This window comes from Muscardinus avellanarius (genome assembly GCF_963383645.1).
Source record: "Muscardinus avellanarius genome assembly, chromosome: 8".
In the NCBI taxonomy this organism is placed as follows: domain Eukaryota; kingdom Metazoa; phylum Chordata; class Mammalia; order Rodentia; family Gliridae; genus Muscardinus; species Muscardinus avellanarius.
Window position 1 is genome coordinate 34024476 of NC_137794.1, and position 27821 is coordinate 34052296.

General features: G+C 35.4%; 1 protein-coding gene and 1 pseudogene across 2 annotated transcripts in view; one reads left to right on the plus strand and one right to left on the minus strand.

Moving 5' to 3' along the window:
• Positions 1-23565, plus strand: part of LCA5 (lebercilin LCA5) — a gene marked incomplete at both ends in the record, with an annotated part of 39890 nt that extends 16325 nt beyond the window's left edge. The window contains 5 exons of the mRNA XM_080700413.1: positions 15808-15945; positions 16845-16941; positions 17614-17756; positions 19918-20050; positions 22703-23565. Coding sequence (XP_080556539.1) covers positions 15808-15945; positions 16845-16941; positions 17614-17756; positions 19918-20050; positions 22703-23565 — 1374 coding nt within the window. The remainder of the gene's footprint in view (positions 1-15807; positions 15946-16844; positions 16942-17613; positions 17757-19917; positions 20051-22702) is intronic.
• Positions 7795-8110, minus strand: LOC308266164 (large ribosomal subunit protein eL36-like; annotated as a pseudogene). The gene has a single exon. The product of its transcript is annotated as a large ribosomal subunit protein eL36-like (transcript).
• Positions 23566-27821: the final 4256 nt, after the last annotated feature.

Genomic DNA, 27821 nt, shown 5'->3' on the forward strand with positions numbered 1-27821 from the left:
GATTACATCCATGGAGCCTTTGGAAAACTCCACTGTACCCTCATCACACAATGAAGATAGCAAATAGTATCTTATTATTCTAAAATAGTTTTGAGCTTGAAAACCTCCAGAAGTCTCAGCTGTCTATACGGGTTCCTACATCAGTCTTTGAGAATCACTGATTTAACATAAGCAGTTCTTTGTTAGCACTTCATTTGTGATTTCCCCAACTTGCAGTTTCTTTTAATGACTACCAGCCGGTACCACTTCCCACTGGGCCTGTGACTGGCATCAAGTAGGGGTTCAAGGTAAAGGTATGAATGCTGTTTTAACTTCGTATAAGAAAGATGTAGGGGCTGTCTTCCTGATTAAGGATGTAGCAGCAGAAAAATAGCTATGACCAGCAGCATGTCATTAAGCAAATATCATGAATTGTAATTATCATAAGAATGCAAAATAATCATATGAAAATTATCTTTTAAGCTTTATGAAAAGTTAAAAAGTGATTTAATGTATATAATTAAAAGAACTCCAGTAAACTGTAGAATAAACATTTATTACATTAAAAATATAACTTTAAATTTCAGATTGGCACAGAGTGAGTTACTTTGTCAGAAAAACACAGTGAAATGTTGAAGACTTTATATCTTGTCTTATATATTTGTAAAAATTTATGGGAATGATTTCCATGTCATAGAACTCAGTATCATAGAATTGTGAAAGGATGTATGGATAGACTTCTTTTTCTTTTGATAGATTTTTCTGTAAGAGAATGACATTCAAATTCCCTTCATCCTAGAGCTGCCCTTGAATGGGTATTTAAGTATCTCTTGTTGATAAAAGAATAATGCTCATCACTGCAAACCATTTTCAAAGGTAAGAATGAAGTTAGTATTTTCTTGCCTTTACTCACCAGCCAAGTAGGTCCATTTCCCTTCATTGTTCCCCGCCATGCTTTCCATGTCTAGGTTTCTGCTCTAAAGGTTTTTCTGCCCTTTTGTCCTTCAGAAAAGCAGATACTCCCTCCCCCCACCATTGCCTCACCTATCTGTTTTGCGTTATTTGAAATGAGGAGCTACTTGGGACAGAAGAATGGAGGACGAGTCAACAGGCAGCACTGTTGTCCTCCTCTGACTTTGTGCAGCTCTTAGCCCCCATGTTTCAGTTACTTTGAGGAATTAAATGGAATGATTTCTGAGGTGTCTTTCAGATCTGAAATTTGATGAGTAAAGTCATTCTGTAAGGCTTTTATGTGCCAAGTGTTTTTAGTGTGCTAAACTTCTTTATTCTTCCTACCACCACCAAAATTAGGCTTTATTATATCTATTACAGAATTTTGGAGAGATGAAAAAATCATGGTGTTGGAAAAATAAATTGCTTGTAAAATAAGTATTATTCATTGAAATCCGTCTAATTTTTACTATATAATAGAAAGAATTGGCCAGGTGTTGCTGTTCTTATAAAGATGTTCATATGCATGTATATTAATAATTTATAAAAGTAGCTTTTTAACCATTTCTGGAGGGCAAAGATTTAAAATGGGATTACAAGAACTATGGTTGAAAGGTAAAGTTTAAAATGATATCAGAAATTAATTTTGGCAGGGACCTTAGGAACTGCCCATTTAAATAGAACAATTGTTAAAGCAACTTTGTGTTGATATTTAAGATAACAATTGTATTGAAAAAGTAATGCAAGCACTAAAAGAGGGTTTAAAATTCAAATACAAAAAGGCATACAATGAAATGTTTCCATTCTATGCTATGTTTATAGGTCCTTTTCCAAGAAACAATTAAGAAATTGTCTCTACCTATACAAGGTAATGCTGTGTTTTTACCATGGTACTACAGATAGTGTTCTGTGCACGTTCTTCAGTCCATTTTTTTCATGGAATAGTGTATTTTGTAACATTTTATGTAGCATGGTGTGCATGTGTAAACACACATATGCACATATGCAAAAATCAGATTCATGCTATTAATTTTATTTATATTTTGGTGTTGAGGGTGGAACCCAGGAGCCTTCTATCTCCAGGCTATAACCCCAGCCCTATCTTATTTTTTATTTGTAAATAGGGTCTCCCTAAGTTGCTTAGGCTGACTTTGAACCTGAGACCACCCTGTCTCAGACTCCCAAGTACTGGTATTACATGAGTGAGCCAGCACACCTGGCTAGATTCACTCTTTTAAAAGGTGTGTATTCAGCTGGGCATGGTGGTGCACATTTGTAATCCCAATACTTGGGAGGCTGAGACAGGAGGATCACAGACTTAAGAACAGCCTCAGCATGTAGTAAGACTCATCAACCTAGCAAGACCCTGTTTAAAAAATATATATAGGGTGGTGTATTCATTTCGAGTCACCCCTCCATGCCAGTATGGTGTGGAGCTGTATTTCTATTTTCTGTATTTCTATCTTTCTAATAAACTTCTTTAAATCTTCAAAAAATATATAGGGCTAGTGGTGTAGCTTGGAGGTAGAATGACTCTGGGTTCAATCCCCAGTACTCCCCCCAAAAAAGGAAATCATTGGCTTAGCAAAGTATTTAAAAATCATTTTTGGGTATTTTTTAATATGAATTTTTTTTTCTTGATACTGGGGGTAGAGCCCAGGGAAATTCTACCTCTGAGCTACACCTCCAGCCCTATTTTATTTTTTTAATTTGAAACAGGGACTCACTAAGTTGCTGAATTTCTCACTATGTTGCTGAGGCTAACCTTGAATCTGTGATCTTCCCATCTCAGCCTCCCAAGTACTGGGATTACAGGCATGTGCCACCACACCCCACTAATATAGTTTCTAAAGACTGCTACTGGGTAATAATAGTTTTGCTTGCAAATTATTTGCTTGCAAATTATTGTTAATACTTTCCAATATATATTATGTAGTATACATCTGACTTTTATACTATATACTATACCCTGTGCATTTATATAGACATACATTTGTATTTTATAACTGTATACTGTAGTAGAAATATATTATTGATATAAATGTTATGTAGTAAATGCAGTAAGTCATACTTGTTTTTTAATAGAGTAATGTGGACTGGTTTAAAATAATACTAAAAAGCTTTTCAGTTGAATATTAAACTGCACCCAAAGGATGAAGATGGATAAACAGCTGTGAACTTGGAGAGGTTTCTCCGTGGGTGTGTTGGGGTGCCATGTAAGTCCCTGTCCACAGCTTTCAGTTTTCAGTGAATTTGACCAGGCTCCTAAAGGCCAAAAACAAGTCTTACTTGATTTCATGTTTGCAACATTTGACTGTCTGGTACCAAATTAGTGTTTCTTAAAAGAATAAATGGCTGGATAGATTGATGAAATAAACTAGCATTCATGACAGGGACATAACACATACACAGCACTTGGTGAGCTTCCCCCGGCTCTCTCCCCATTCCCTCCCCTGCCCCATACATGACATTGAAATTCACATTAGTAATCTTACATATGTGCATAACTTCAGTGGCAGTGTTTCCTTCATTGATTCTCCTCCTCACGCCCGCCAGCCCCCCTAGACCCTCCATTGTTCCACTGGGTTTTATCTTCCATTATCTAAAGTCTTTCTTGTATCCCAGTGATTCCTTACCTTCTGTATTTTCTTCTTTTGTCAAATTTAATTTCATAAATCAATTTAGCTTGTTTAATTATGAAATATTTTTAACATATGGAAAAGATAATATTTAAAACATCCATGTGGAGTCAGGGATGGTGGTGCAAGTTTGTTATTCCAGTATTTGGGAGACTGAGACAGTAGGATCATACAGGTTAGAAGCCAGCCTCAGCTACTTAGTGAGGCTCTTAGCAACTCAGTGAGATCCTGTTTCCAAATAAAATATAAAGTAGGTCTGGGAGTGTAGCCTGGAGGTAGAAAAACCCTGGGTTCCACCCCCAGTTTCACCAAACAAACAAACAAAAATAATGTTACATTAAAGTTCCCCTGTATCTCTTCTCCAAATATTCCTCTATTCTCCCTTCTGAAAAGTAACTACTTTCCTCAAGTAGTTAGATATGTTTTCTTTTCAATTGATATATTTTCTATTTAAATGTACTTTTAGAAATTAACCTTATTTTAATAGTACAGGTTCATTAATAAGTTGTACCTGTTAATAAAAATAAAAAGTAAAAATATCCTCACTATTCAGAAATCACCATTTTTAGGTGTATCTTTCTTATAAATGTTTTATAATATATAGTAATTTATAATAATATATAATTTATAATAATATATACACATATGGAAATATTCTATCATTAACTTTTTGGGGTTTTTTATTGGTACATTGTAGTCATACCTCTTATTAGGATATAAGATGGTAGAGGCATACATGCACACATCACTCATTTAGCCCTTCCCCAATTCCCATCCCATTCCCTCTCCTCTTCCTCCTTCTCATGTTTGGCTTAGCGATTGACTTTGATATGTTTGTGAATGTACATCATGTACATTAGGGAATTTCCCTCTTTCCCTCTCTCATCCCTTTCAGTTAGGTCACCTTACTTGGTCATCTATAGTTTCTTCTTGTTTGTCTAGAGTTCTTCCTATGACCCTTCTTCTCCCTAGCTTCTGCAAATTAGGCAGAGCATCCAAATTTTTACTTTTTGTGACTGACTAATCTCATTTAACATAATGTTCTCCAATTCCATTCATTTCCCTGCAAATAACATAATTTATTTCTTTATGGCTGGATAAAATTCCATTGTGTACGTATTTCATAATTTTGTAATCCATTCATCTGTTGGTGGACATCTTGGCTGGTTCCATAGTTTGGCGATTGTGAATTTTGCAGCTATGAACATAGATATCCATGCATTAGTTTGGTAGTTTGGTTTCCATTCTTTTGGGTAGATGCCCAGACATGATATTGCTGGATCATATGGTAGGTTTGTTCCCATTCTTCTGAGGATCCTCCATACTGTTTTCCAAAGTGGTTGCACTAAGTTGCATCCCAACAACAATGTATTAGAGTTCCCACTTCTCCATGTCCTGGCCACCATTTGTTATTGTTTGTGTTTTGAATGATTGCCATTCTAATTGTAGTTAGGTGAAATCTCAAGGTAGTTTTGATTTGTACCTCTGATTGCTACGGATGTTGAACATTTTTTCATACATTTATTGGCTACTTGAATTTCTTCTTGCATGAAGTCTCTATTTAGTTCACTTGCCCATTTATTGATTGGGTTTGTTTTCTTAGCGGTATTTAAATAATGAATTATGTTGAATTTCATCAAATGATTTTTTACTTTATTGAAATGTTTAAATGTTTTTTTCCATTTAATTAACACAGCAAATTATATTTCAGTTATTTTCTCCTGGCACTAGGGATTGAACCCAAAAATGCTTTACCACTGAACTACCATTTTTTTTTTTTTTTAGTGTAATTAGTCCAGCCTTTTGCTTTCTTGAGATTGATGCTACTTTGTAAGATAAAATATTTATACATTGCTTAATTCTTTTTGCTAACATGTATTTGGGATTATCACAACAATATCATGTATAAAAGTGGTCTATGGCTGTATTTTTTAAGCTATCCTTATCCAGTTTGGAGACACCAAGATTATAATTTTCATTAAGAATGATTTTAAAGCCAGGTGTGGTAGTGCATGCTTGTAATCCCAGTACTTGGGAAGTTAAGACAGGAGAATTTTAGGTTCGCAGACAACCTCAGCTACTTAGTGAGACCCTCTGCAACTTAGACCTTGTTTCAAAATAAAAAATGAAAAATAGGTCTGGGGGTAGACTTTGGAGGTAGAATGCCCCTGGGTTCCATCCCCAGTACTGCAGGAAAAAAGGGAATGATTTATAGGTTGTGTGTGTGTGTGTGTGTGTGTGTGTGTGTGTGTGTGTTACTGATTATAAATGACAGATATATATCAATTTCTTAAAATTTGTTGAATTTTACCTCTAAAACCTTGTGGATTTAATACTTATTTTGAAGTTTATTTTTGCCTTTTTGTTTTTTCATACTTAACTATTTTATTGAGTAGTTATAGACTTATCTTTCATTTTCAGGTACTTGAAATAATTTATATTTGTTCATTTCATTTATGATTTTGTTTCAGAGTTTGGAAAATGCTACTCCAAGCCCTTCTGGTTTTATTACTTGCTTTGGGAAGTCTAGGGTGATTCTAATTGGTCTTTTGTTTTTGTTGCCTTTAAGATTCTCTTCTTGGATTTTACATTGGTCAGTTTGACTGTTATGTGGCATGGTGGACCTTTTCTTTGTTTTTGTCTGAAGGGGGTTCTATAAGTTTCCTATACCTGTGTATTAACCTCTTGTTCTATATTTGGAAATTTTTTGATATTACTTCTTTGAAAAGATTGTTGATCCATTTGGTTTCACCATCTATTCCCTCTTCTATGTCAGTTATTCTTAGGTTAGTGCTTTTAAAATGGGCCCATATTTCTTCAATGTTCAATTCATGCTGTTGAATTGTTTTTTCAAGGTTATATAGTATGTGTTTGTTTCCGGAGTGATCGTCTTCTAGGAGTGAGATTCTATTTTCCATATGGTCTAATCAATTGTTTATAGTTTGAATTGATGCCTTCACTTTGATGATTGCATCCTTTATTTCTTTTAGACTCTCTCTCAATTCTTTTTCAGAAGTCCTGTATTATTTCTACAGTTACATTCCTGATTTGACCTTTTGGAGATCTCTGCAATTCTCTGTTGTCAGGTTCTGTTGCTGCAGTGTTGTTGGAGCTCATTGCTTCCTTGTTATTTCTCCTCATGATTTCAGAAGTTTGTATCTGTTGCTCTTGATAGATTTCTCTCAGTCTCTAGATGTCAGCTGGTATATCCAAGGGCAAGTTGTATTGTATTCAACAGTAAAGGTTGGGTGAAGAGAGAAGCAAAGTAGTAAATGCAAGAATAGGGTAAAGCCTCAGATAGGATCAAATAGAATGAGAGTATGAGTTTGGTAAGGTAGTATATATATTAGAGATTAGAGATAATGAATATGTAGTAGTATTCTAGTAACCTATGTAGAATTTCTGGTATGGTGATATGAAGTGGATTTAATACAAGACAAGGAAGAGAGAAAAGAAGAAAAAGAAAAGGGATAGAGAGAAGAGAGTAGGTATATACAAGGGAAGAAGCTTGAGAGAGGGTTTTGGAAGAGGGTAAACAAATAGGCATATGCGCTCATACATACACACAAAAGAACAACAAAACAAAACACCACAACAAATTAATGCAACTCTACAAATAAATGAACAGACTGGGCCTCTGCAGTCTCTCTCTGTGCAGACACTGAGTGCCACCAGCACCTTTCTTGCTGCAAACCGGTTGTCTGTGTCTTTCGAATAGTCTATGCAGATGGTCGGTTTGTATTTGTGATTAGTATTTTAATACAGTTTTTATTAACACATATTAATAGGGTTCACTGTGATATTTGCATATACATATAAAGCATGAATTGATCGTTCTATCTACCTTTCTTTTACCCTACCTCCTGTTCTTAGTAATATCTGTTTTTAATTCTCACCTGTGAGAGAGCACATGTAATATCTGTCTTCTGTGTCTGGCTTATTTTGCTTATGTGATGTCCTCCAGTTCCATCCGTTTTACTGAAAATGACAGTATTTCATTCTTTGTGGTTGAATGATATACTACATTTTGAATATATACCATATTTTCCTTATCCATTTATCTATTAATGGGCACGCACTTATAATAATTCTGTATCTTATCTATCATCAGTAGTGCCACAATAAACATGTGTATTTCTTTTGTATGCTGATTTAACATTTCTTTCTTTCTTCTTCTTTTTTTTTTTTGCTGTGAAGACGTTTATTTAGTGGGTGGGTGGGGGGCTCAGTCCTTCTTGGCCGCCGCTTTCCTCATGGCGGCCAGGAAGCTGCTCAGCTCCTCCAGCTTCCTCTTGGCTCGGATGTGCGTGCCCACCCTTTTCTTGATGAACTTGAGGGCCCGCTTGGAGACCTTGAGCAGCTCCATGGCGCGGCGCTGGTAGGGCGCAAAGCCGCACACCTCTCGGATGGATCATGTCCCGCACGAACTTGGTGTGCTTGGTGAGGCGCCCGTGGCGGCGGCTGTGCCTCGGCTTGCTCAAGTTCTTGGTCACTTTGTGGCCCTTGTTGAGGCCCACGGCCATGGGGTAGCACAGAGCCATGGCTGCCCCTCGTCAATGGCTGCTGGGGCGGAAGCTGATTTAGCATTTCTTCTGTGACTAAATATAGCACGTTCTGTATATTTATTAGTGTTTCTCTGAGAAGTGCCTATTCAGATAATTTTCCCATTTTAATTAGATTACTTTATTCTTTTAAGCAATTTTTTTGAGATGTTTATTGTCTAGGTTGGTATTGAAGTCATGTGGGTTCCAGTAACCCTCCTTCCTCAGCTTTCCGAGTAGCTGGAATTATAGGCATAAGCCATCATACCTGTCCCTCCTCTCCTTTTTGTATGTGTCTATTTCTTTCTCTTACATAAAGGCTCTAAGATTTCTAGTACTGTATTCTTGATAAGAGCCATGAGAGTGGACAACTTGTCTTGTCCCTGACCTCAGATGAAATGCTTTCTGCTCTTCCCCATTCAGTATGGGTTTGTCTGCTATGTGCTTATTATATTGAGATAGGATCATTCTATACCTAATTTGTTCAGGGTTTTATTCATGAAGGGATGTTGAACTTTATAAAATATGTTTTCTGCATTTCTTGAGATGATTATATGATTTTTATCCTTCATTCTATTTATGTGATGTAATATGTTTATTGATTTGTGTATTAAACCACCCTTGAATCCTTGGAAGGACACCAGTTTGATCATGGCATATGGTCTTTTGGATGTGTTATAGAACTAAATTTTCTAGCATTTTGTTTAAGAATCAACTGTTTCATTGTTCCTTTGTATTTTTTGCATCTAGTTTGTCTCCCTGTATCATTTTTTCTTCTAATATATATATGAGTATAGTTTTCTCTTGCTTTTCTAAGATCCTGAGTTGCATTGTTGGTTATTTTAAATCTTTTTTTCAATGTAGGCATTATTGCTATAAACTTCATTCCATTTTAGTATTGCTTTTGCTGTATCCCATAGGTTTGGGGTGCTGTGTTTTCATTCTGATTTGTTTGAATGATTTTTAAACTTCCCTTTCACTTTCTCAATGACCCCCTTGTCACTCAAAGTGTGTTGTTTAGTTGCCATGTATTTGTATAATTTGTAATGTTTCTCTTGTTAACTTGTAGTTTCATTCTATTGTGATCAGAAAATATACAGGATATCATTTCTATTTTTTGTTTGTTTGTTTAAGACTTGTGGTCTGCTGGGCATGGTGGCGCACACTTGTAATCCCCGCACTTGGAACACCGAGACAGGAGGATCACGCTAGTTGGAAACTTAGCTAGGCTGGCTTAAGAGACCCTGTTTCCAAATAAAAAGTATAAAATAGGTCTGGGAGTGTAGCCTGGAGGTAAAAGGGTTTCCTAGAACCCCAGTACCACAAAAAATAAAAAATAAAAAAGACTTGTGGTCTAATAGGGTTTATGCTAGAGATAGTTCCATTCGCTGATGAAAGGAATATGTATTCCACAACTGTTGGATAGAATGTTATAAAATGTGAAGTCCATTGATTTTTTTATGTAGTTTAACTTTTTTGTGTCTTTGGTTTTTTTGTCTGTATGGGATATTGATTAGTGAGAATGAGGTATTAAAATTTCCCTCTTTTACTGTATCGGAGCCTGTTTCTTCCTTTGTTGTAGTAATGTTTGATTAAAATTTAGGAGGCTGAGACAGGAGGATCCGGGTTTGTGGACTGCCTCAGCTACTTAGGGAGGCCCTTTGCAACTCAGTGAGATCCTGTTTCAAAATAAGGAATACAAAATAGGGCTGTGGGTGTAGCTTGAAGAGAGAATGCCCCTGGGTTCCATCCCCAGTACTGCAAAAAAAAAAAAAAAAAAAAAAATTGCGTGTTTCATTGTTGGGTATATATAGATTTATAATCATTATATCTTGATGAATTGATCCTCACATAGGCTTTATATTCCCTTAGTTTTTGCTTATCTTGGAAGATCTTAATTTCTTCTTTGATTCTGAAGGATAGCTTTCTTGGTATAGTAGTCTTAGTTGGCAGTTATTTTCATTCAACACTTGAAACAACAGTGTATGCCCTCTTGCCCTTAAATATACTGCTTATTTTGAACTTCTACATGGCATTCTTTAAGCCTCCTGTATATGGATGTCCATGTGTTTCCCAAGATGAAGAAAGTTTTGTTATTTTTGTACTGAATAGATTTTCTATTGCTATGTTTCTGTTTCTTTCCCTTTGGTTATTCTGATGATGCAGATGTTTAATCATTTAATAATATCCAAAAATCTTGTATGTTTTCTTTCAAGAAACCTGTTTTCAAGCTCTGTTGTTGTAGTCTTCGTTCTCTTCATCGTTGTCATCGTTGCTGTTGTCATTGTTGTTCTCTTCCTCCTCTTCTTCCTTCTTCCTCTTCAACTTCTGATTGAACCCAGGGGCATTCTACCACTAAGCTATACCCTCAGCCCTATTTTATTCTTTATTTTGAAATATAGTCTCATTAAGTTGTGGAGAGCCTTGCTAAGGTGCCGAGGCTGACTTTGAACCTGTGATCCTTCTGTCTCAGTCTTCCAAGTACTGATATTATAAGCCTGTGCCACCACACCCAGTTGTATTCTTTCTTCTGCTTGATCCAGTCTATTGTCACAGCTTTCATCTGAACTTTTTTTTTGGTGGTGGTACTGGGGTTCCTGGAAGCCCTTCTACCTCCGGACTACACTCCCAGACCTATTTTATACTTTTTATTTGGAAACAGGGTCTCTTAAGCCAGCGAGTCTGACTTCGAACCTGCGCGATCCTCCTATCTCTGCCACCCAAGCGCGGGATTACAAGCATGCGCCACCACTCCTGGCTTATCTGAACTTTTTATGTGACTATTTTAGTTCTTCATTTTTCAAGATTTCAATAAGAATTTCTTATTGAAATCTTGAAAAATGAAGAATCTTTTATCTCTTTGCAGAATTCTTCATTCCATTTTCTTCCTAATTTCATTTAATTGTCTACATTCTTTTGGATCCAGTTAAGCTTTTTAGAAATCTTAGGAATTCTCTATCAGGCATTTCATTCACTTCAGTATTTTTGGAATGTTATTAAACAGTTGTGATCTCTAGGGTGTCATATTCTGCTTTTTTTTTTTTAATCTCTCATGTACCTATGTTGAGATTTGTGTATCTGGTGAAATGGATTCCTCTACCACTTTTATGGAATGGCCTTTTTAGTATGTGGCTTTCTCCTAAAAATGTATCTTGGGGTATCAGTTTGTTATGCAATTTCAAGTTTATTTCCATCTGAATACTGTAGTATCTCCCTGTAGCTTCATTGGCTGGGATTATTGAGTTTGGGTACAGCATAAAGCATATCAGACTCAGACAGACTCACTGTATCTGTGGATCATACAAGATTGGGGGTACTTTAGCAGTTCAAGTGGGTGTGGTATAGAGCTAAGTGTGTGGGGTGCATGCACCCTGTGTAGTTACTCCTGTAGTAAGAGTGGTGGCCCTCTTAAGGGTAAGTAAGAGTGGTGGTGGGGGTTTCCTCAGGTACTGGTGATGCTGGCTCTGTGACATACTGGCTCTGTGACATCAGTGTGTCTCAATTTGGCTGCTTCTGTAGAGCTGAGAGCCAGAAGCACTTGTCCTCTGACTAGACAGTGATGGAGCCCACATCACATACTTCACAACGAGAGGCAGGCTCAGGAATCATAGTTGCCCTTCTGTGACACTCCCATCCAGTCTTGTCAGTAGCTTATGATTAGACAGTATGGGGATGACCTGAATAGATTTTCTATTGCCACTTCTCTATTTCTTTTTCTTTTTCTTTTTCTTTTTTCTTTTTTGTTATTCTGATGATGCTAAAGAAACTGTAGGGAAACTGTATAAGGTGCAACGGAAGCCAAAGTTGTGTTACTCCTCTTGATTTCTACTGTGGGCTTGTCACCCAGGAGCAGGACCTGAGTCACCCCCTTCTCCAGCTGTGCACATCTAGGGATAGGGCAACAGTGAGGGCTTTTCTCTTCCTCCTCATTCTTCCTGCTACAGTGCCAGCCAGGGATTGAGCAGGAATGGGTCACAGCTGGAGCTGGCCAAATTTCCTGTCAACTGAGGTGCTGGCAGGGGAATGAGAGGGGGATAGGGCCAGTAGCGGCAAAATTTCTCCTTGGCTTTTGTTAACTGTGCACCTAGAGAGCAGGGCTCTATTAGAGGGGGCCTTTTTTCCCCTTCCCCATTCTTTGTTGTAGTGCCTGGCAGGTGCTGAGGGGGAGTGTTCACAGGTGGAGCTGAGTAACCCTTCTTCCAGCTGAGATGCTTGCATGAGTGAGGGACAGCAGCAGCCTTGGCCTTCCTAGGCTGGAGTCCTTTCAGACTGTCGTTCATTGGGCACCTTAGGGCTGTGGCTGTGGCTGGAGTTGCTGGAAACTGCCCCAGCACACCTCTGCATGGGGGGGTAACAGTGGCAACTCAGAGTTATCTTTCACTCCTTAGCAACAGGCATTCATGTATGGCTCTGGGGTGGGGGCTGGTGGGGACTGCTCAGACGATACCCTCAGCCCTGGTACCCACACAGAAGTACACCTGACTGGTCTCAGAGGACAACTCCCCATGCCCCCAGCTTTTTCAGACTGTGCCCTTCCACGTCGTACTGCATGGTCTCTACTGTGTAGCATACTGAGCAGGGCTGTGGCACAGCCATTTTACCAAGCCAAGTCAGACTAGTGAGGCAGCCACCAGTTGTACAAGTGAGGCAGGATGTTTGTGGAGTCCCATGGATGGGAATATACAAAGGTTTCTCACGCCTAAAACACTCTAAATTCAAATAGGCCCCTTCTCTTATGGCTCTTGGCTATAGCACCCTGGGATTTCCCTGGGAGATGAATTGAATTTTTTCCCCAAAGCCGAATTGCTGTGCAGATTGCAGGCCTCTATTTAAGCTTTCAGCCTACCAGGGCCAAATACCTTTCCAGTAGCTAGGGTGGCTGGCACAGGTGCTGATCAGGTTTGCTGATGGACTTCCCTTCCCCTGCTGTGGGGCTGGGGCTACAGATGATGGGTTATTTTGTTTCTCTTGCTATGCTGCTGTCCCTGTTTCTGGATTTTACAAGGTTTCCTTTTTCTACTGTTGAATTCCAGTGTTCTCTGGTCACTCACCTCCATATGCAGCTATACACTGTTGCTCTGGTTCTTCTTCGTAGAAGAGCAGGTGAGTACTGGGTACCTCTGTTCAGGCATCTTGCCCACTCTTCCTATTTCCTTCTTAAGATATCACATCTTGAGGCACATGATGTTCACCTGTCCTTCATTAGTAATGTTAATTTTGATCACTTGGCCAAAGTATAGCATTCGTTTACTGTTTATGAACAATAACTATTCTCCTTCTGTTTAAATCAATAATTCTGTGGGGGGCTTTATAAGAATATGTAAATGTCTTATTCTACATCAAAATTGAGCATCCACTGTTGATTCTTCCCTGACTCAGTCTTTGTCATGATAATTTTTCAATTCTTTTTCCATTTTAATTTTGGAAAGTTCTTAGCCTTTTCATTTGTTTTTTCAATTACTTTTCACACACTTTATCATCATCTTAGATTCCTATTACAACATTATAAAAAAGCAGTTTGTCAAGAATATGGATGGGCAATAAACATGAAAATTAACTTAAGTAGTAATCAAAGAACTACAGTTAAAATAATTGAATCCTTTATTTTTTATAATCTGGTAAAGAATTATAATACCTAGTTATTGTAAGAATGTAATGAAATAAAATCTACTAGACTTTGAAAAGAATAAATTGTTAAAACCTTTCCTGAGGGTATTTTAGTGATGCTTTTCAAAATTCTTAAAATGATATGAATGTTTGTCAACCCAGAAACTACCTTTACATGAGGAAGTTTTTCCAGTAACCCTTCATGTGCTGTCTTGCCAATCCCTACCAGTCAATCTCCAGCTGACCTTTTTGTCCCTATAAATTTGTTTTCACTTTCAAGAATAAATGGAGTCATATTTTTAAATCCATGTCTTTCATTCAGCAAATTTTTAGATTCAAATTCAGGATATCATGTAGCAATTGTTCATCCTTTTATATTACTGAGTAATAAATACCCTATTGTATAGATATACACATTTTGTTTATCTTCTAATTTGTTAGTGGACACTTGAGTTGTTTCCAGTTTGGGCTGTTATTAATAAAGCTAGAATGAACATACATGCACAAGTCATTGAATGGACATAGGTCTTTCGCCTAGGAGAATCATGAGAGTCAAAGTGGAATGACTGTGTTACATTGTAGATATATGTTTTACTGCTTAACTGTGTTTTAAAATACTTATGACATTTTACATTCCCACCAAAAGTATATGGATTCTGGTTGCTCCTCATCCTTTTAAATATTTTGAAAGCTTTAGTTTTTCTGGCTTTAGATATTCTTATGGGCAATATCATTTCACTGTAGGTTTGTGTTTTTATTATGGCTAATGATATGGAAGTATTCTTTTTGCTTGTCTCTCTGTATCTTCTGAGGTTAATTATCTATTCAAATATTTCCTCCATTTTTTACTGAGCTATTTGGTTTCTTATAACTGAAATTTGTGACACACGTTTTACCTTGATACAAGTTCTTTAGCACATAGATGGTTTGTATATTTTCCTCAGAATGTGGCTTATCTTTTCATTCTCTTAACAGATTCTTAACAGCTATCCTGAGAAAATAATAAAATCTATGTTTACAATTATATATACTATTCACTATAGGAGAAATTGGAACACTTTAATGTCAAACAGCTGAATTTTGTTAAATAAGTTATGACAATCTACAAAATAAAATCCTATTTCATTTTAAAAGATTGTGGTATCAGAGTCTTTTGGCTTAAGCATTAATGATATTATTGAGAAATATATAAAAGTCTTAAGTTATATTCACTAAAGTGTTAGCAGTTGTGAACATAGGGTAATGAGATTATAAATGCTTTTTCTATTTCTCTTTTTGATTTTATAATACTTTATTACATATATTTAAAAGGATTTTTTTCCCCTGGCCACAATTTAGGAATAGTATCTTGACAGTATTTTAAAAGAAAATACTTTTAACTTAAATACTTTGATAACTTCATGTAACATGTTTAGAGATCATGGAAATAGCCATTTTCATCTACAGACGCTTTCCCATGTACTCGCTTTACCTTGAGTAGCACTGTGGAATTTTATGTCTTGGTGTTTATTTATTTTCCCAAGCAGTGATTTCTAAAACTCTTTCTCATCACAACCTTTAGCTGTCATTTGCTGCCTAGTTTGGATTCTATACATGTGTGCTTCAGTACACATGTTTAGTAATGGAATTAAAAAGTAATGTGAGCCAGGTGTGGTGGTGCACGCTTGTAATCCCAGCATTTAAGAGACTGAGACTGGAGGATCGCAGTTCGCCGACAGCCTCAGCTACTTAGTGAGGCCCTCTGCAACTCAGTGAGACCCTATTTCCAAGTAAAGAATAAAAAATAGGGCTGGAGGTGTGGCTCGGAGGTAGAATGCCCCTGGGTTCCATCCCCAGTACCACACACACAAAAAGAATTAATGTCCTTAATTTATTTACAAAGCACTATGAAAAACAAGAAAAGGAATAAGCTAGGTATTCTAATAAATTGTTGGTAAATCTGTTTCCCAGTTTATGTTCACAAACACTAAACCAACCTGATTTATATGTTTCATACCACTAGAAATATCATTTTGACACTATTAAGTGCTGTTTTACCTTTAAATTCTTCTTTTAATTTTAATACTGTTTCCTAATGTTTCTACACATAGGAACTATCAAAAAACCTTGAGCTAAGTACTAACAGTTTCCAGCGACAGTTGCTTGCTGAAAGGAAAAGGGCATTTGAGGCTCATGATGAAAATAAAGTTCTTCAAAAGGAGCTACAGCGTCTATATCACAAATTAAAAGTAAGCACTATATTTTAAATTGCATTATTTTCCCTGTAGTATAAATGAGATCTGATATATTAACACACTCTCACTATTCATGTTTTTAAATTGATATCATTTACAAAATTGTAATATAATTTTTGTAATATAAATTTTCTTTGGCACTTAGAAAAAAAGGTTTGTTGATATAATTACTATAATGAGACAAAATATTGTATAGACCAATAACAGCAAGATAAAATAAGTAATAAAGCCCTGGAAAAAAGTATGGGAACTAAAGTTGGTCTGTGTCACATGATTGAATTATTCATTATTCTTTCTCAGATAACTGCATGCTTGATTATTTTCATTAAAATTGTTTCAGATAATAACTCTTTGAAAAATAACTTCAAAAAATAACTATTTTTACAGTGTGTAGAAAAAACCTTCAAATTATTTAATTTTGTAAATATAGGTGCTCTTAATTTTATTTAAAGGTCAGTTGAAATTTTATACAGAATTGTGCAAAGTTATGCATTATCTTACATGGTTATCTTTCTTTAAATCAAATTCTCAGAAAATGTCATAACCCCAGAATAGCCCAAAACATCTGTGTTTTAATTTATCAACAACTCAGAATTTAAAAGATGCTAAGTTCTTTATGGCTAATTAAGACAACACAAGCTCTATCAGGTAGAAATAGGAAGAAAAATTAAGTTTGTCTCTATTTTTTGTATTACCATGACATATCAAACTTTCTAGAGAAAACATTGCTCTTTCCTAATCTGAATATACTAGAGACATTTCTTTCTATAGTTTGGAAGTTACAGAGGGAAGCTGAACTCAGGGTATTTCAATTTGGTAAGGAAATTTTCAGCTGACAAAGTGAGGGTTTGTTCTAAACTGAGACTACTTAATTGTATTGGGTTTATTTTCAGGAAAAGGAGAGAGAACTGGATATAAAAAATATATATTCTAATCGCCTGCCAAAGTCCTCTCCAAAGAAAGAAAAAGAACTTATATCAAGAAAAAATGGTATGATGGCTATCATGTGTTAAGTGAATTAATTCTAAAGTAGAAGGAAAGAACTACATTGAAATATATTTAAATTAAGTCGATTTTTTACAAGTTGTTTCTTTACAGTTAATTTTCAGAAATTCTTTCAACTTTAGTCAGTTTTTTTTCCCCTAAGGAAAGATCATTAAAATTATGTCTTACATAATTTTTTGAAAACTCCTTATAATTTAAAAAGCTTCTATGGAAATAAACATACCCATAGTATGAAGAATGGCATAATGACCCTTTGTATGTCATTCTATTAACAGTTATACTTTTTGCCAGTTTCATTTCACCTATTTTTATTACGTTTGCTAGACTATAGTAAAGCAAATCCAGGTATCCTTTTATTTCACTCAATACCTTGTATTGTTAATCAGTTTTACTTCTGTTTTTTAACAAAAGCATAATCCTATGAATTACAAAAAATTTAAAACATGACCTTTGTAAAAGTTTAATAGCACTACAGTCAGAATTGCCCCCAAGTCACATAATTGTAAATTTTAGAAACAAAAGAAGTTGTGAGTGTTCATTGAGCTGAGCAAAACATGCATTATCTCATTTAGATGATGAACACATACCAGTTAAATTCCATATATCTTAGCATTGTTCTATGGGATTAGAAAAATTCTTTTATAATTTTTGTGGTAGCTGCATGCCAGAGTGATTTTACAGACCTGTGTACAAAAGGAGTACAGACCATTGAAGATTTTGAACTGGAAGAATTACCTGTAACACCACAAATAATTACATATTATGAAAACAAATGGGAAGAACCAGAGCATCTTACGTTGGTGAGTTTCTCACTGTGATTATGCACCAAACTCTAGGTTTAAAATTGTCCCTAAAAACACGATATCAAATGTTTTAAAGTTTGAGTAGTGGAGCTAGTGCTATGTTGGTATGAGTATTCAACTAGCCTATTAAAGAGAGTTAACATCAGTGTGTTTTATTAAATTCCGTTGGGTTGATTCTTTTAGTTGGCATTGAATTTTTCAGATGTTCCAAAAAGATTGGATTACAACTTCTGGGCTAGAGGTAAAAGAGAAGAATTTGCATTCAAATTTCTTTTTAATCTACTTAGTCTTACCAAATCCTGGATGTTTTTATGTTTAATAGAAAATTATAATAGTTTTGAAATTATTTGTTAGAATTTGACTAGTAAAAAAAATTGGGGGCCTTCTGTACAGGAGAATTTTATAAGTCCACCGAATGTCGAACAAGGATGGTATCTGACTTCCCATTATTTACGGCGGGGTTCTGTGTTGGACCCTCATTTAAAAGGATTCAAACTAGTCAGCCATGGTGGCGCACGCTTGTAATCCCAGCATTTGGGAGGCTGAGATAGGAGGATTGCAGTTCTCAGCCAGCCTCAGCTACTTAGTGAGGCCCTTTGCAACTCAGTGAGACCCTGTTTCAAAATTAATAATAAAAAAATAGCGCTGGGGGTGCTCAGACGTAGAATGCCCCTGGGTTCCATCCCTAGTACCACACACACAAAAAATAAAAGGACTCATATTGAATCACTGTTGCATCCCTTTAAGAGAGTTTATCTTTAACGTTTACTATTTAAACTCCAAAGAAAACAATATTTCAGGGGTCTAGTATATTTCATATATTTTTGTACTTTATGAGTTTCCTCATGGTCATGAGATCTCTTCTTATGGTTTAATTGAGAAAGGATGGACTGATTTGGTTCCTGTGTACTCTAGTTTTTATTTCATTTTTGTCTTATAAAAATGTAGACATGTTAGTATTACCTATCTTTCTTTCTGTATTTACTCTCTCATGTTGATTTGTATCTTTGAAATGATAAAATATACCTAAACAGATTTAAAAGTTATTATAAAGAAAATTGGCTTTGTGAGATTCTTCAGGAGTCTGGTATAGTAAAGAGTTAGCTCTACTTTTCAGTAAAATTGTGGCTCTAACATTTTAGTGGTGTGAATTCTTGGAGCCTCAATTTCCTCATCTCTAAAATGAGAGTGGGTTAATTTTCAGGGTTGTGGTGATGACTAATCATGGACTTTCTAAAATTCTTGAGAGTGAGCCACTCTCAAGAATTTAACCACTGTGTTAAAGAACTTGACCAAATGGCACCTTAGAATAAAGGTTAAGTTGCTGTTGGAAAGAGACTCATTCTGTGGCTGCAGTAAGATACAGGTTCTCTTGTCTTGTCATAGACTGAAGTCACTGAGTAGTCCAGAATTAATTTACAACTTTGTTCTGTAGTAGTCATTCTCAGTCTTAACTGATCTTTCATTACAGACTGGAGTCCTCTTCTGTATGGGTCGAGATGGCTCATTGTCCCTGTAGGAAAGGGGAATGAGGACATAAAGGACAAGCTGTTTTATAAATTCAGTCAGAAGTTGCATGCATACTTTTCTACTCACCTTCCTTTGGTTATGTCTAGCTGCCAGGGAGGCTAGCAAATGTAGTCTCCAACTGAGCAGCCCAATGCCTTGCTGAAACCCAGGGGATTCTGTTACTAAAGGAAGTAAAAATGAATACCAGGGCCAGTCATCTACTAAACTAGTCTTTAATAATTATAGAAACTTTACTTTTATTTAAAAAAAATATGGACCCCAGTTGGTCACCATAGTTGGTTAATAGCCATTTCTGGCTATCTGAATTAATCAAATTTTGTTTTGCAAATGTAAAAAACAAAGATACTTCTGTAACTTAACTATTCATAGCTTTATTACATACAGCAATGGCTTTACTTCCCTTATATTGGTTCTGATATATCTCATAAATACATCTTTACATTTTTAACTAAAGTAAATAAACCTGTGTGTTCCTGAAGCATCTTCAAAGCATGATGACTTGTGATTTGTTAAGTGAAAATTTGCTTTAAATTCTAACTTGGTAATCATACTTAATGGAAGATAAATCTATTATGGTTGTTTTCCTATTTTCTATATGTGAATTTGCATTTTTAAAAATGTATAATAGGACCTGATAACCCAAGAGCATAATGAGCATGAAGAAGCAGTTCATGCTTTGCCAGTTGTGGAAAAAGAAGAAAAATGCATTCAAGACCAAGGACTGAAAATGATAAAGCAGAAGATTGAGAAGCTGAAGGATGGTAAGAAAGAGCGTTTAAGCAAATAATGAATCAGCATCCTTTGGGGAAGAGATGCTTAGGATACCTCAGTCTCTTCCAGCTGAACTGTGAATTGGTTATACTGAACAAGGAAAGGTTGCTGCAGTAGCAGGGAATGGATATCAGGAGTTACAAACAATAGAGTAAATATTAAGGAAAGAGAAAGTTTAAGTCACTATTGGGGATTAGAGGGTAGGGACACATTACCCTAAAAAATTTAGATGAAATAGAGTTCAAATGAAAGAAAAAACATCCTTTATATGTTAACTAAAACTTGATGAAGAAATAACTGAAAAATAGCTGCCTTTATTGGCTTGACCTTGGACTCTATACTCCATTGTTAAGCATAAGTATAAAAATCAATGAATTATGAGGTTCTGAATGTATTCCTATAATTTTTATTTGATTTTAATTTGTAAAGTAAATCTTTAGCCAGGCATGGTGGCGCACACTTGTAATCCCCATGCTTGGGAGGCTGAGAGAGGAGGATTGCGCAGGTTCAAAGCCAATCTCAGCTGGCTTAAGAGACCCTGTTTCCAAATAAAATATAAAATAGGTCTGGGAGTGTAGCCTGGAGGTAGAAGGCCCCTGGGTGCCATCCCCAGTACCACCAAGAAATAATAATAATAAAATCTTTAATGTGTTCAGCCATTAGAGTGGTAGTAAACCAACTCATATAGGTTTGATACAGGAAATAAAGCTTAGGAATAAGTTCATTTCCATTTGGATAAAATGTATCAAGGATATAAGCAAGAGGAAACCCAGACACTAATCTTTTTTTTTTTTTTTTTCAGTAGTGGAGATTAAAATGAGGGCCTCACACATGTTAGGCCAACACTCTACTACTGAGCTACAACTTTAGCCCAACTCTAATCTTTTCACTGTGTTCTGTTAGTTATAGAGTAGCTACTTACAAATGAACCACTTAAGAGCTGAAATTCATGATCCAATTATTGCTTAAACACAGTAGAACTATTGAAATAAAAGCTATATTTATATCACTGTTGGCAAATGAAAGAGCAAGATGCTTGCACGTGTTAAACTACAAAATAGAAAATTATGTCTTTAGGAATTATGGTCAGTTCCATCTAGGTAATAGGAAAAGGAATAAAATAGCAAAAGACTGTCCACCTTTCTTTTTCCTTTTGACTACTATTTAAATCTTGAGTCTATACAGATTGATCTGATATCAATGTGAATTATTCTATTTACTAAAATTATCAGGTTTGTTGTATTCTTACATATTTTAATTTTATTTTTAAACATGAAAATAACTTCAAAATTATAGAAAAATGCTAATTAAAATTTTTATTTTATTTTATTTTTTTTGGTGGTACTGAGGTTCCTGGAAGCCCTTCTGCCTCCAGGTTATACTCCCAGACACCTATATTTTTATATTTTTATTTGGAAACAGGGTTTCAAGCCAGCGAGGCTGGCTTTGAACCTGCTTGATCCTCCTGTCTCCACTTCCCAAGTGCAGGGATTACAAGTGTGCGCCACCACGCCTGGCTAATTAACATTTTAAAATATTGATATTCAAAAGTGAATTATGCACCTCTTTGTGTATTCTTCCCAAAGAAGGACATTTTTGTATATAATTCCAACATAATTTTCAACTTCAGAAAACTTAACATTAATCTATTGGCATATTGTGATTTTGACAGTAAACAAAGTTTTATTTTTTATAGCATTTTCTTCCCTCTAGAACATGATCATAAATTGTGCTTAATTTTCATATCTCTTCAGCTTTCTTTACTCTGGAGCAGTTTTTTAAAATTATTTTTGTGAGAGTTAACATTTCAGATGAATACAAGCACATTTTTAAAATAGAATATTTTAAAATTTATTTATTTTATTGGTGCATTGTAGTCATACATCTTATTGGGATACAAGATGGTAGAGGCATACATGCACACATCACTCATTTAGCCCTTCCCAATTCCCACCCCATTCCCTCTCCCCCTCCTTCCTTCTCATGTTTGGCTTAGTGATCGACTTTGATATGTTTGTGAATGTACATTATGGAATTTCTTCTCCCCCCACTCCCTTCAGTTAGGTCACCTTACTTGCTCATCTATGGTTTCTCCTTTTAGTGTCTAGAGTTTCTCCTATAACCCATTTTCTTAGTAGCTTCTGCATATTAGGGAGAACACCTAATTTTTATTTTTTGTGACTGACTAATCTCACTTAGCACAATGTTCTCCATTTGGGGTTTGTCTGAAGTTTAATTAAATTTAAGTCAGTGCATCTGCTGTCAGTATGCTACATAAGTGATATGTCCTTCTTAGAATAAGAAGCTTATGTTTAAGGTATTTTTACAAGGGTCTTTGCTACCATCATCCCACTATAAAGTATGTACCATTAATTATAAAAATAAACTAAAATACAAAACATTCCCTATCCATGCCTTGAAGAAATTTTTCTATAAATGTGAATCTTAAATACACATTAAATATATTATCCCCTAATCCTGAATAGCAAGTATAGAAATAAAATATTAAGATGTTCATTCTCACTCTATGTGCACTACCAAAGTCATATGAAAATGGTTATATTATACAAGATGGTAACTGAGTTTTCCTACTTAAAAATATTGACTGCTATGTCTCATTTTAAACATTTGATTTCATACAGAATGGGAAAGAGAAGAACTTGATGAAAAGCATAAAGAAAAGACATCTCTACTAGAAGGAGAAGAAAAGCCTGAGTTGGACACTAGAAAGTGCCAAATGGAAACCTATCAAATTCAGAACATTGATAAACTGGAAGAAGAGGAAGAAGAAAGACTGAAGAGAGAATTGCTACTTGCTAAACTGAATGAGATTAACAAAGAACTTCAAGATTCTCAGAATCTAAAATGTCTTTCTTTGCCATTAATACCTGGTTTGGAATCAAAGCTGCACTCCCCCGAGAAAAGCCCTAAAACGTACATGTTCTCTGAATCTTCAGAGAGATTATTTAATGGGCATCATTTGAAAGACATCAGTTTTTTAACTTCAAAAGGAGAGGGTCAGAATTCAGGAAATACTAGAAGTCCAGCCTCTCCAAATGAGTTTTCATTTGGCAGCTATGTGCCTTCATTTGCAAAAACATCAGGGAAGTCAAATCCTTTTAGCCCCAAAAGTGGCCTTTTGGACTTCCAGAAAAACAATATGGAAAACCTTAGTAAAGACAGTGTAGATTTAATTGCAAGAAAAGAGAAAAAAGCCAACCTGATGGAACAACTATTTGGTACCAGTGGCAGCAGCACCATTTCCTCTAAAAGCAGCGATCCAAATTCTCTTGCTGCCAGCAAAGGAGACTTTGATCCTCTGAGTTTTCTCCCTGGGGATAAAAGCAGCAGAGATAGAGAACATGATGAAGATGAAGACTTTTTCCTTGGTGAAAGAAAAAGTTTTAGTCCAAATAAACATCGGTTAAAACATGCAAACAATAAGCCAGCTGTAAAAGCACTTGATTCAGTGGAAGATGAAATTGAGGAAGTAGCCCTGAGATGACTATATATATTTTTTGATTGTGAATGTTATAATATTTTAATATAGTGTTTATTATAAACATTTAAATATTTTAATGTTAAAAGGTTACTATTAATGAATGATTTTTACTAGCTAAACACATTGCAATTTTAAAAAAAGTAGATCATATCCACACTATGTAGCTAGTTTGCCAAGAATGAAGGAGGCTTTTAAATTGAATCAAAAAAATATATTTTTTAGTTTTGATATTTTGCTTATGAATAGATTTACCTTTTAAACCAGCTGTATGGAAAGTTGTGTTTCCCTGGAAGTTATATTCATTTCCTGCTTTTATTCCTATTTATATTTGGTCTAATTCTCACTGAGCTGAAGATAGTCTTCCCACTGGTTTTTGACTGGAAATGAGGGTGAAAGGCTTTGTGGTAAGTGAAGGGAAGTGTTAGACGCCAGTTGGTATAGATTTGGTGCTGCTTAGGAGCCTGCCTTTTATGGATGAGAGGAGGGGGTCCCTGTCTTAGCTGCAAATGGTCTCTTCTGAGTGGTGGCGGTGACAACAGTGTGCTTCCCTTTCCTCTGAGGTACCTGAAACTAAGCACTACTCACTTCTCAGTTACAGTCTCCTGAAGTCACTTACCTACAACTCTGCTTGCATCTTAGGTGGAATTCAGATGACAGTTCTCTTTTCGTTCGCATGGACAATCCCCTTCTGTTATGGCTTCCAGAGGCTTGGGTACAGTGTAATTAATTCCTCACCTGTTCTCCAACACTCCTCGTATTTCAGTGACTGGGTGGAAGACTTCATACAGAGTGCAAGAAATTTCATCTTCGATAATAGGCAAATCAACTCAATTATGTTTCCAAAGTAGTGTAATTTGGAAATTTTAATATGTACTTTTAAGATTTGAACTTGCCCTCAAACTAACAAGACTTGGACATGTTGGGCTAATTTTAAAGTAACCTTGGATAAAATTTTTTAGAGTTGGGGCTTCTGCCCTGCTGATTAGGGTGGATAGTTTTTCTGTTGAAATGCATTGGTTTTCTTTTAGATATTTGTAGTTTACTTCAGCAGCAAAATGCTGGGTGTGATTATCTTTAAGAAGCAATAACATACCAATAGCCAAAGGGAAAACACTGTTAAAAAGAAGAGTGGAGGAAATAGTGTGTCTAGAAAATAAAGACTTAAGATTGGCACTTATTCCAAAGTGATCTTTTTTTTAAGAATTGACTGTGTTTTCTCAAAGTGTGGGTTTTTTTTTTTTTAATGCCAAGCATACATGCTTATGGGGGCAGGGAAAAGAAGGCACCATTTTATCTGAAGTTCTTATAAATGCTTATTAGTGAATATCATTTCATAACTATTTGATAAGACCTACCTGGCCAGGGCTCTAATTAAAATATATATTACCTGTCATAAATTGTGTTCCTGTTATTTATTGACAGTAGAATCTCTCTAAGTGCTAAGCTGTATTGAAAATTTTTCTTAAAAAGAGTTGTACATCAGATATAAATATTTACTAAGTTGAAAATTAATCTATGTAATTTACAATATTATTTTAATGCAATTTTTGATAAAATGTTATTATGTAATATTAATTTTGTTCCTAGCTGCTAATTTTTTGCCAAAAGTACTCTAATTTTTAGGTTGGTTTATTTTAAAGGCTTTATTAAAAGTTTTTAAGAGAGTTTTTTTAAATTCAGGTTATTTAATTAGTCTCTTGCTTTTTCTTACCTGATGGTCTCTTTAACTAGATGCAGTAAGACTTAATTATTAAAATTAAACTTAAAATTGAGTTATAGACTTAAAAGCATTATGGTGTTAAATATTAAAATTGGAGATTAAAATGTACAGAACAAGCATTTTATAGACAAATTTTTGAGTGAATCATTTTTTCTAAATGTCAAGTTAAATTTGTACTCAACTCTTGTTAATAAAAATTAAAAACATTTTATGACTCTTTATTTAAATGTATTAGGTTACTTAAAAATATGCAGTGGAAACATGATCTGGAGGGTTAATTTTTGTTTTATTATTCACCTTTCTTTTTTCTGTCCAGTATTTTTAGTTGAAGTAGATGAGTTTTCTCTAAATCAGGTTAGACAGTATGCTAATCTTATCAGATAATTATAGTTTTAATTAATCCTTTCACCCTTAGTAGCTATCATAGTAGCACATATTGCTCATAAAAAGGGTGAGGGCAAAGGAGATTAAATTGAATAATAAAATAAACACAAATTTATTTCATGGTTTCACTTCCTACTGTGCAGTCCTCAGCCTCTGGTGCCCCAGCTGGTGTTAGATGGCGAGAGCGTGCCAGTCTGCAAGAGGAAAGGGGAAGGGAAAGTCGTATCCTAGGGACAATATAAGTCTTAGGATTAAAGGAGGTACTATAAGCAGTCAATAAATAATGCTTTTAAAAGTTTTTTTCCTGTGCTATACATTGCATGTCCTTCCCACACCAAAGTCCCCTTTTATATAATTTGAAAGTTCTCCCCTCTTACTAAAGAGAACTTGTATTTTCCTTCAAGAATTAGTTGCACTGTTAGGTGGTAGGAAAATGTGGAGAGCCAACCAGATAGGACCCTACCTGGTGGGTTCAGGGACTGCAGCTTCCTAGGCTCACGTTGATCTGTTATAACTCTTCTCATGTGCTTATGAGTAAATGAAATACTTAGGTTAATGCTTGGCTGGGTGCCTGGTACACTGTAAACACTCAGTAAACATTACCAGCTATTATAATGACTAATTATGAGTTTCAAGGAGTGATTGAAAAAAATAGATCAAGGGTATGAATACATAACACATTGACAGTACTTTGTAGAAAGAGCTTCCAAACCTCCTTAATACTGTAAAATGTCTTTATGAATACATTGTGCATCTCAGATCTGCACTTACTTTTCTTACTCTATCCAGTATTAAATGTGCAGGGAGATTGATAAGGTCTTCCACAGAAGAGTAGAGACACTGAACTTCAGAAGGATTTTCTGATGACAGTGGCATTAGTGAGAGGTGAGAGCCTCACAGTGAAGAGAAAAGAAAACCTAGAAAACAGGATTTTACAGGTGCGTAATGTGATGATTTCTACCACAGTTCTCCTGTAGTGGGTATACCTTTAGATTAGCTGTCTGCACCTCCTTTTCATTTTCTATAAGTCAGAGCTAAAGAGAGTACCTACCTTATGTTAGTTGCATATATTCAGAGTTTGAAATGCCAAAAACACTTAGAACAAAAGGCACTCAAATATTAGCTGATTTGTTGTTGTTTTGAAAAACCAAGGGGAGACCAGTTATGTTTGTTAAATGCAAAAATGGCAGTTTGGTGTTCTGTGTTTTCATTTATTCCTCACAAAGCTTTTTCCAGTTACTCTTACAGTTAAGGCTAATAGATTGCAATGTATTAGTTGTAGATGACACATTGTTATTATACAGGTAGCAGGTTGCATTTGAAGTTTTCAATATAAGAAATCCAAAGAAAACATTTTAGGGTTCTGCATTAGTACTCTTTACAGAAACTCAAATCAAATTAGCTTAAGTAAAACAAGAGAATTACTTTTGGTTGGGCTCTGGAAAGCTTAGGAAAGTGGTTGAATCTAGAGATTCAATTAATAGTTCTTACCCTGTCTACTTCAGCCTAGGTAGGTGGGTCTCACTTCAATTAAACTTTACATTTGTTAATACTATTTGGCAACCTCTAACACACATAATTGCTTCAACTGATGCTCCTCCCCAAAAGTCTTTCCTATAATAGCTCTGGCAGAAATCTAGGTTGGCTTGCTGCCTTGTGAAGGGGAAGGATGAACTCCCTACTTTGACCTATAATGGAATGAATACTTTTTTTGTGAAATGGGGAGATGAAATGATATGCTTTATAATGGACATTCAAAAATTATATTTACTGCATTTTCAGATTTAAAAATTTAAATTGTGTTCTTATGGAATAAACATTAATGGAATACACGTTAGTCACTTAATACTTATTCCCAGAATCAAAGCGTTTCTGTAATAAATAGGATTACAACTACTGGTTTCAATGTGAATTCTGTTGGTCATTGGAGGGCAAGTTCTTTCACCAGTATCAGAAATACACAAGACATTTACATTTTGGAGTTCATAGAAAAGGCTTTTGAGAACCAGATATATATTTCCCCATGCTAAAATACTATATTTGTAAAATGTATATCTATACAGAAATGGAAATATTTGATCTCAATCTAAAAATAAAAATTAGAATTGAGCAGCCCAAGTAGAATAGTGGGGAATAAATACATTAGGGACAGGAG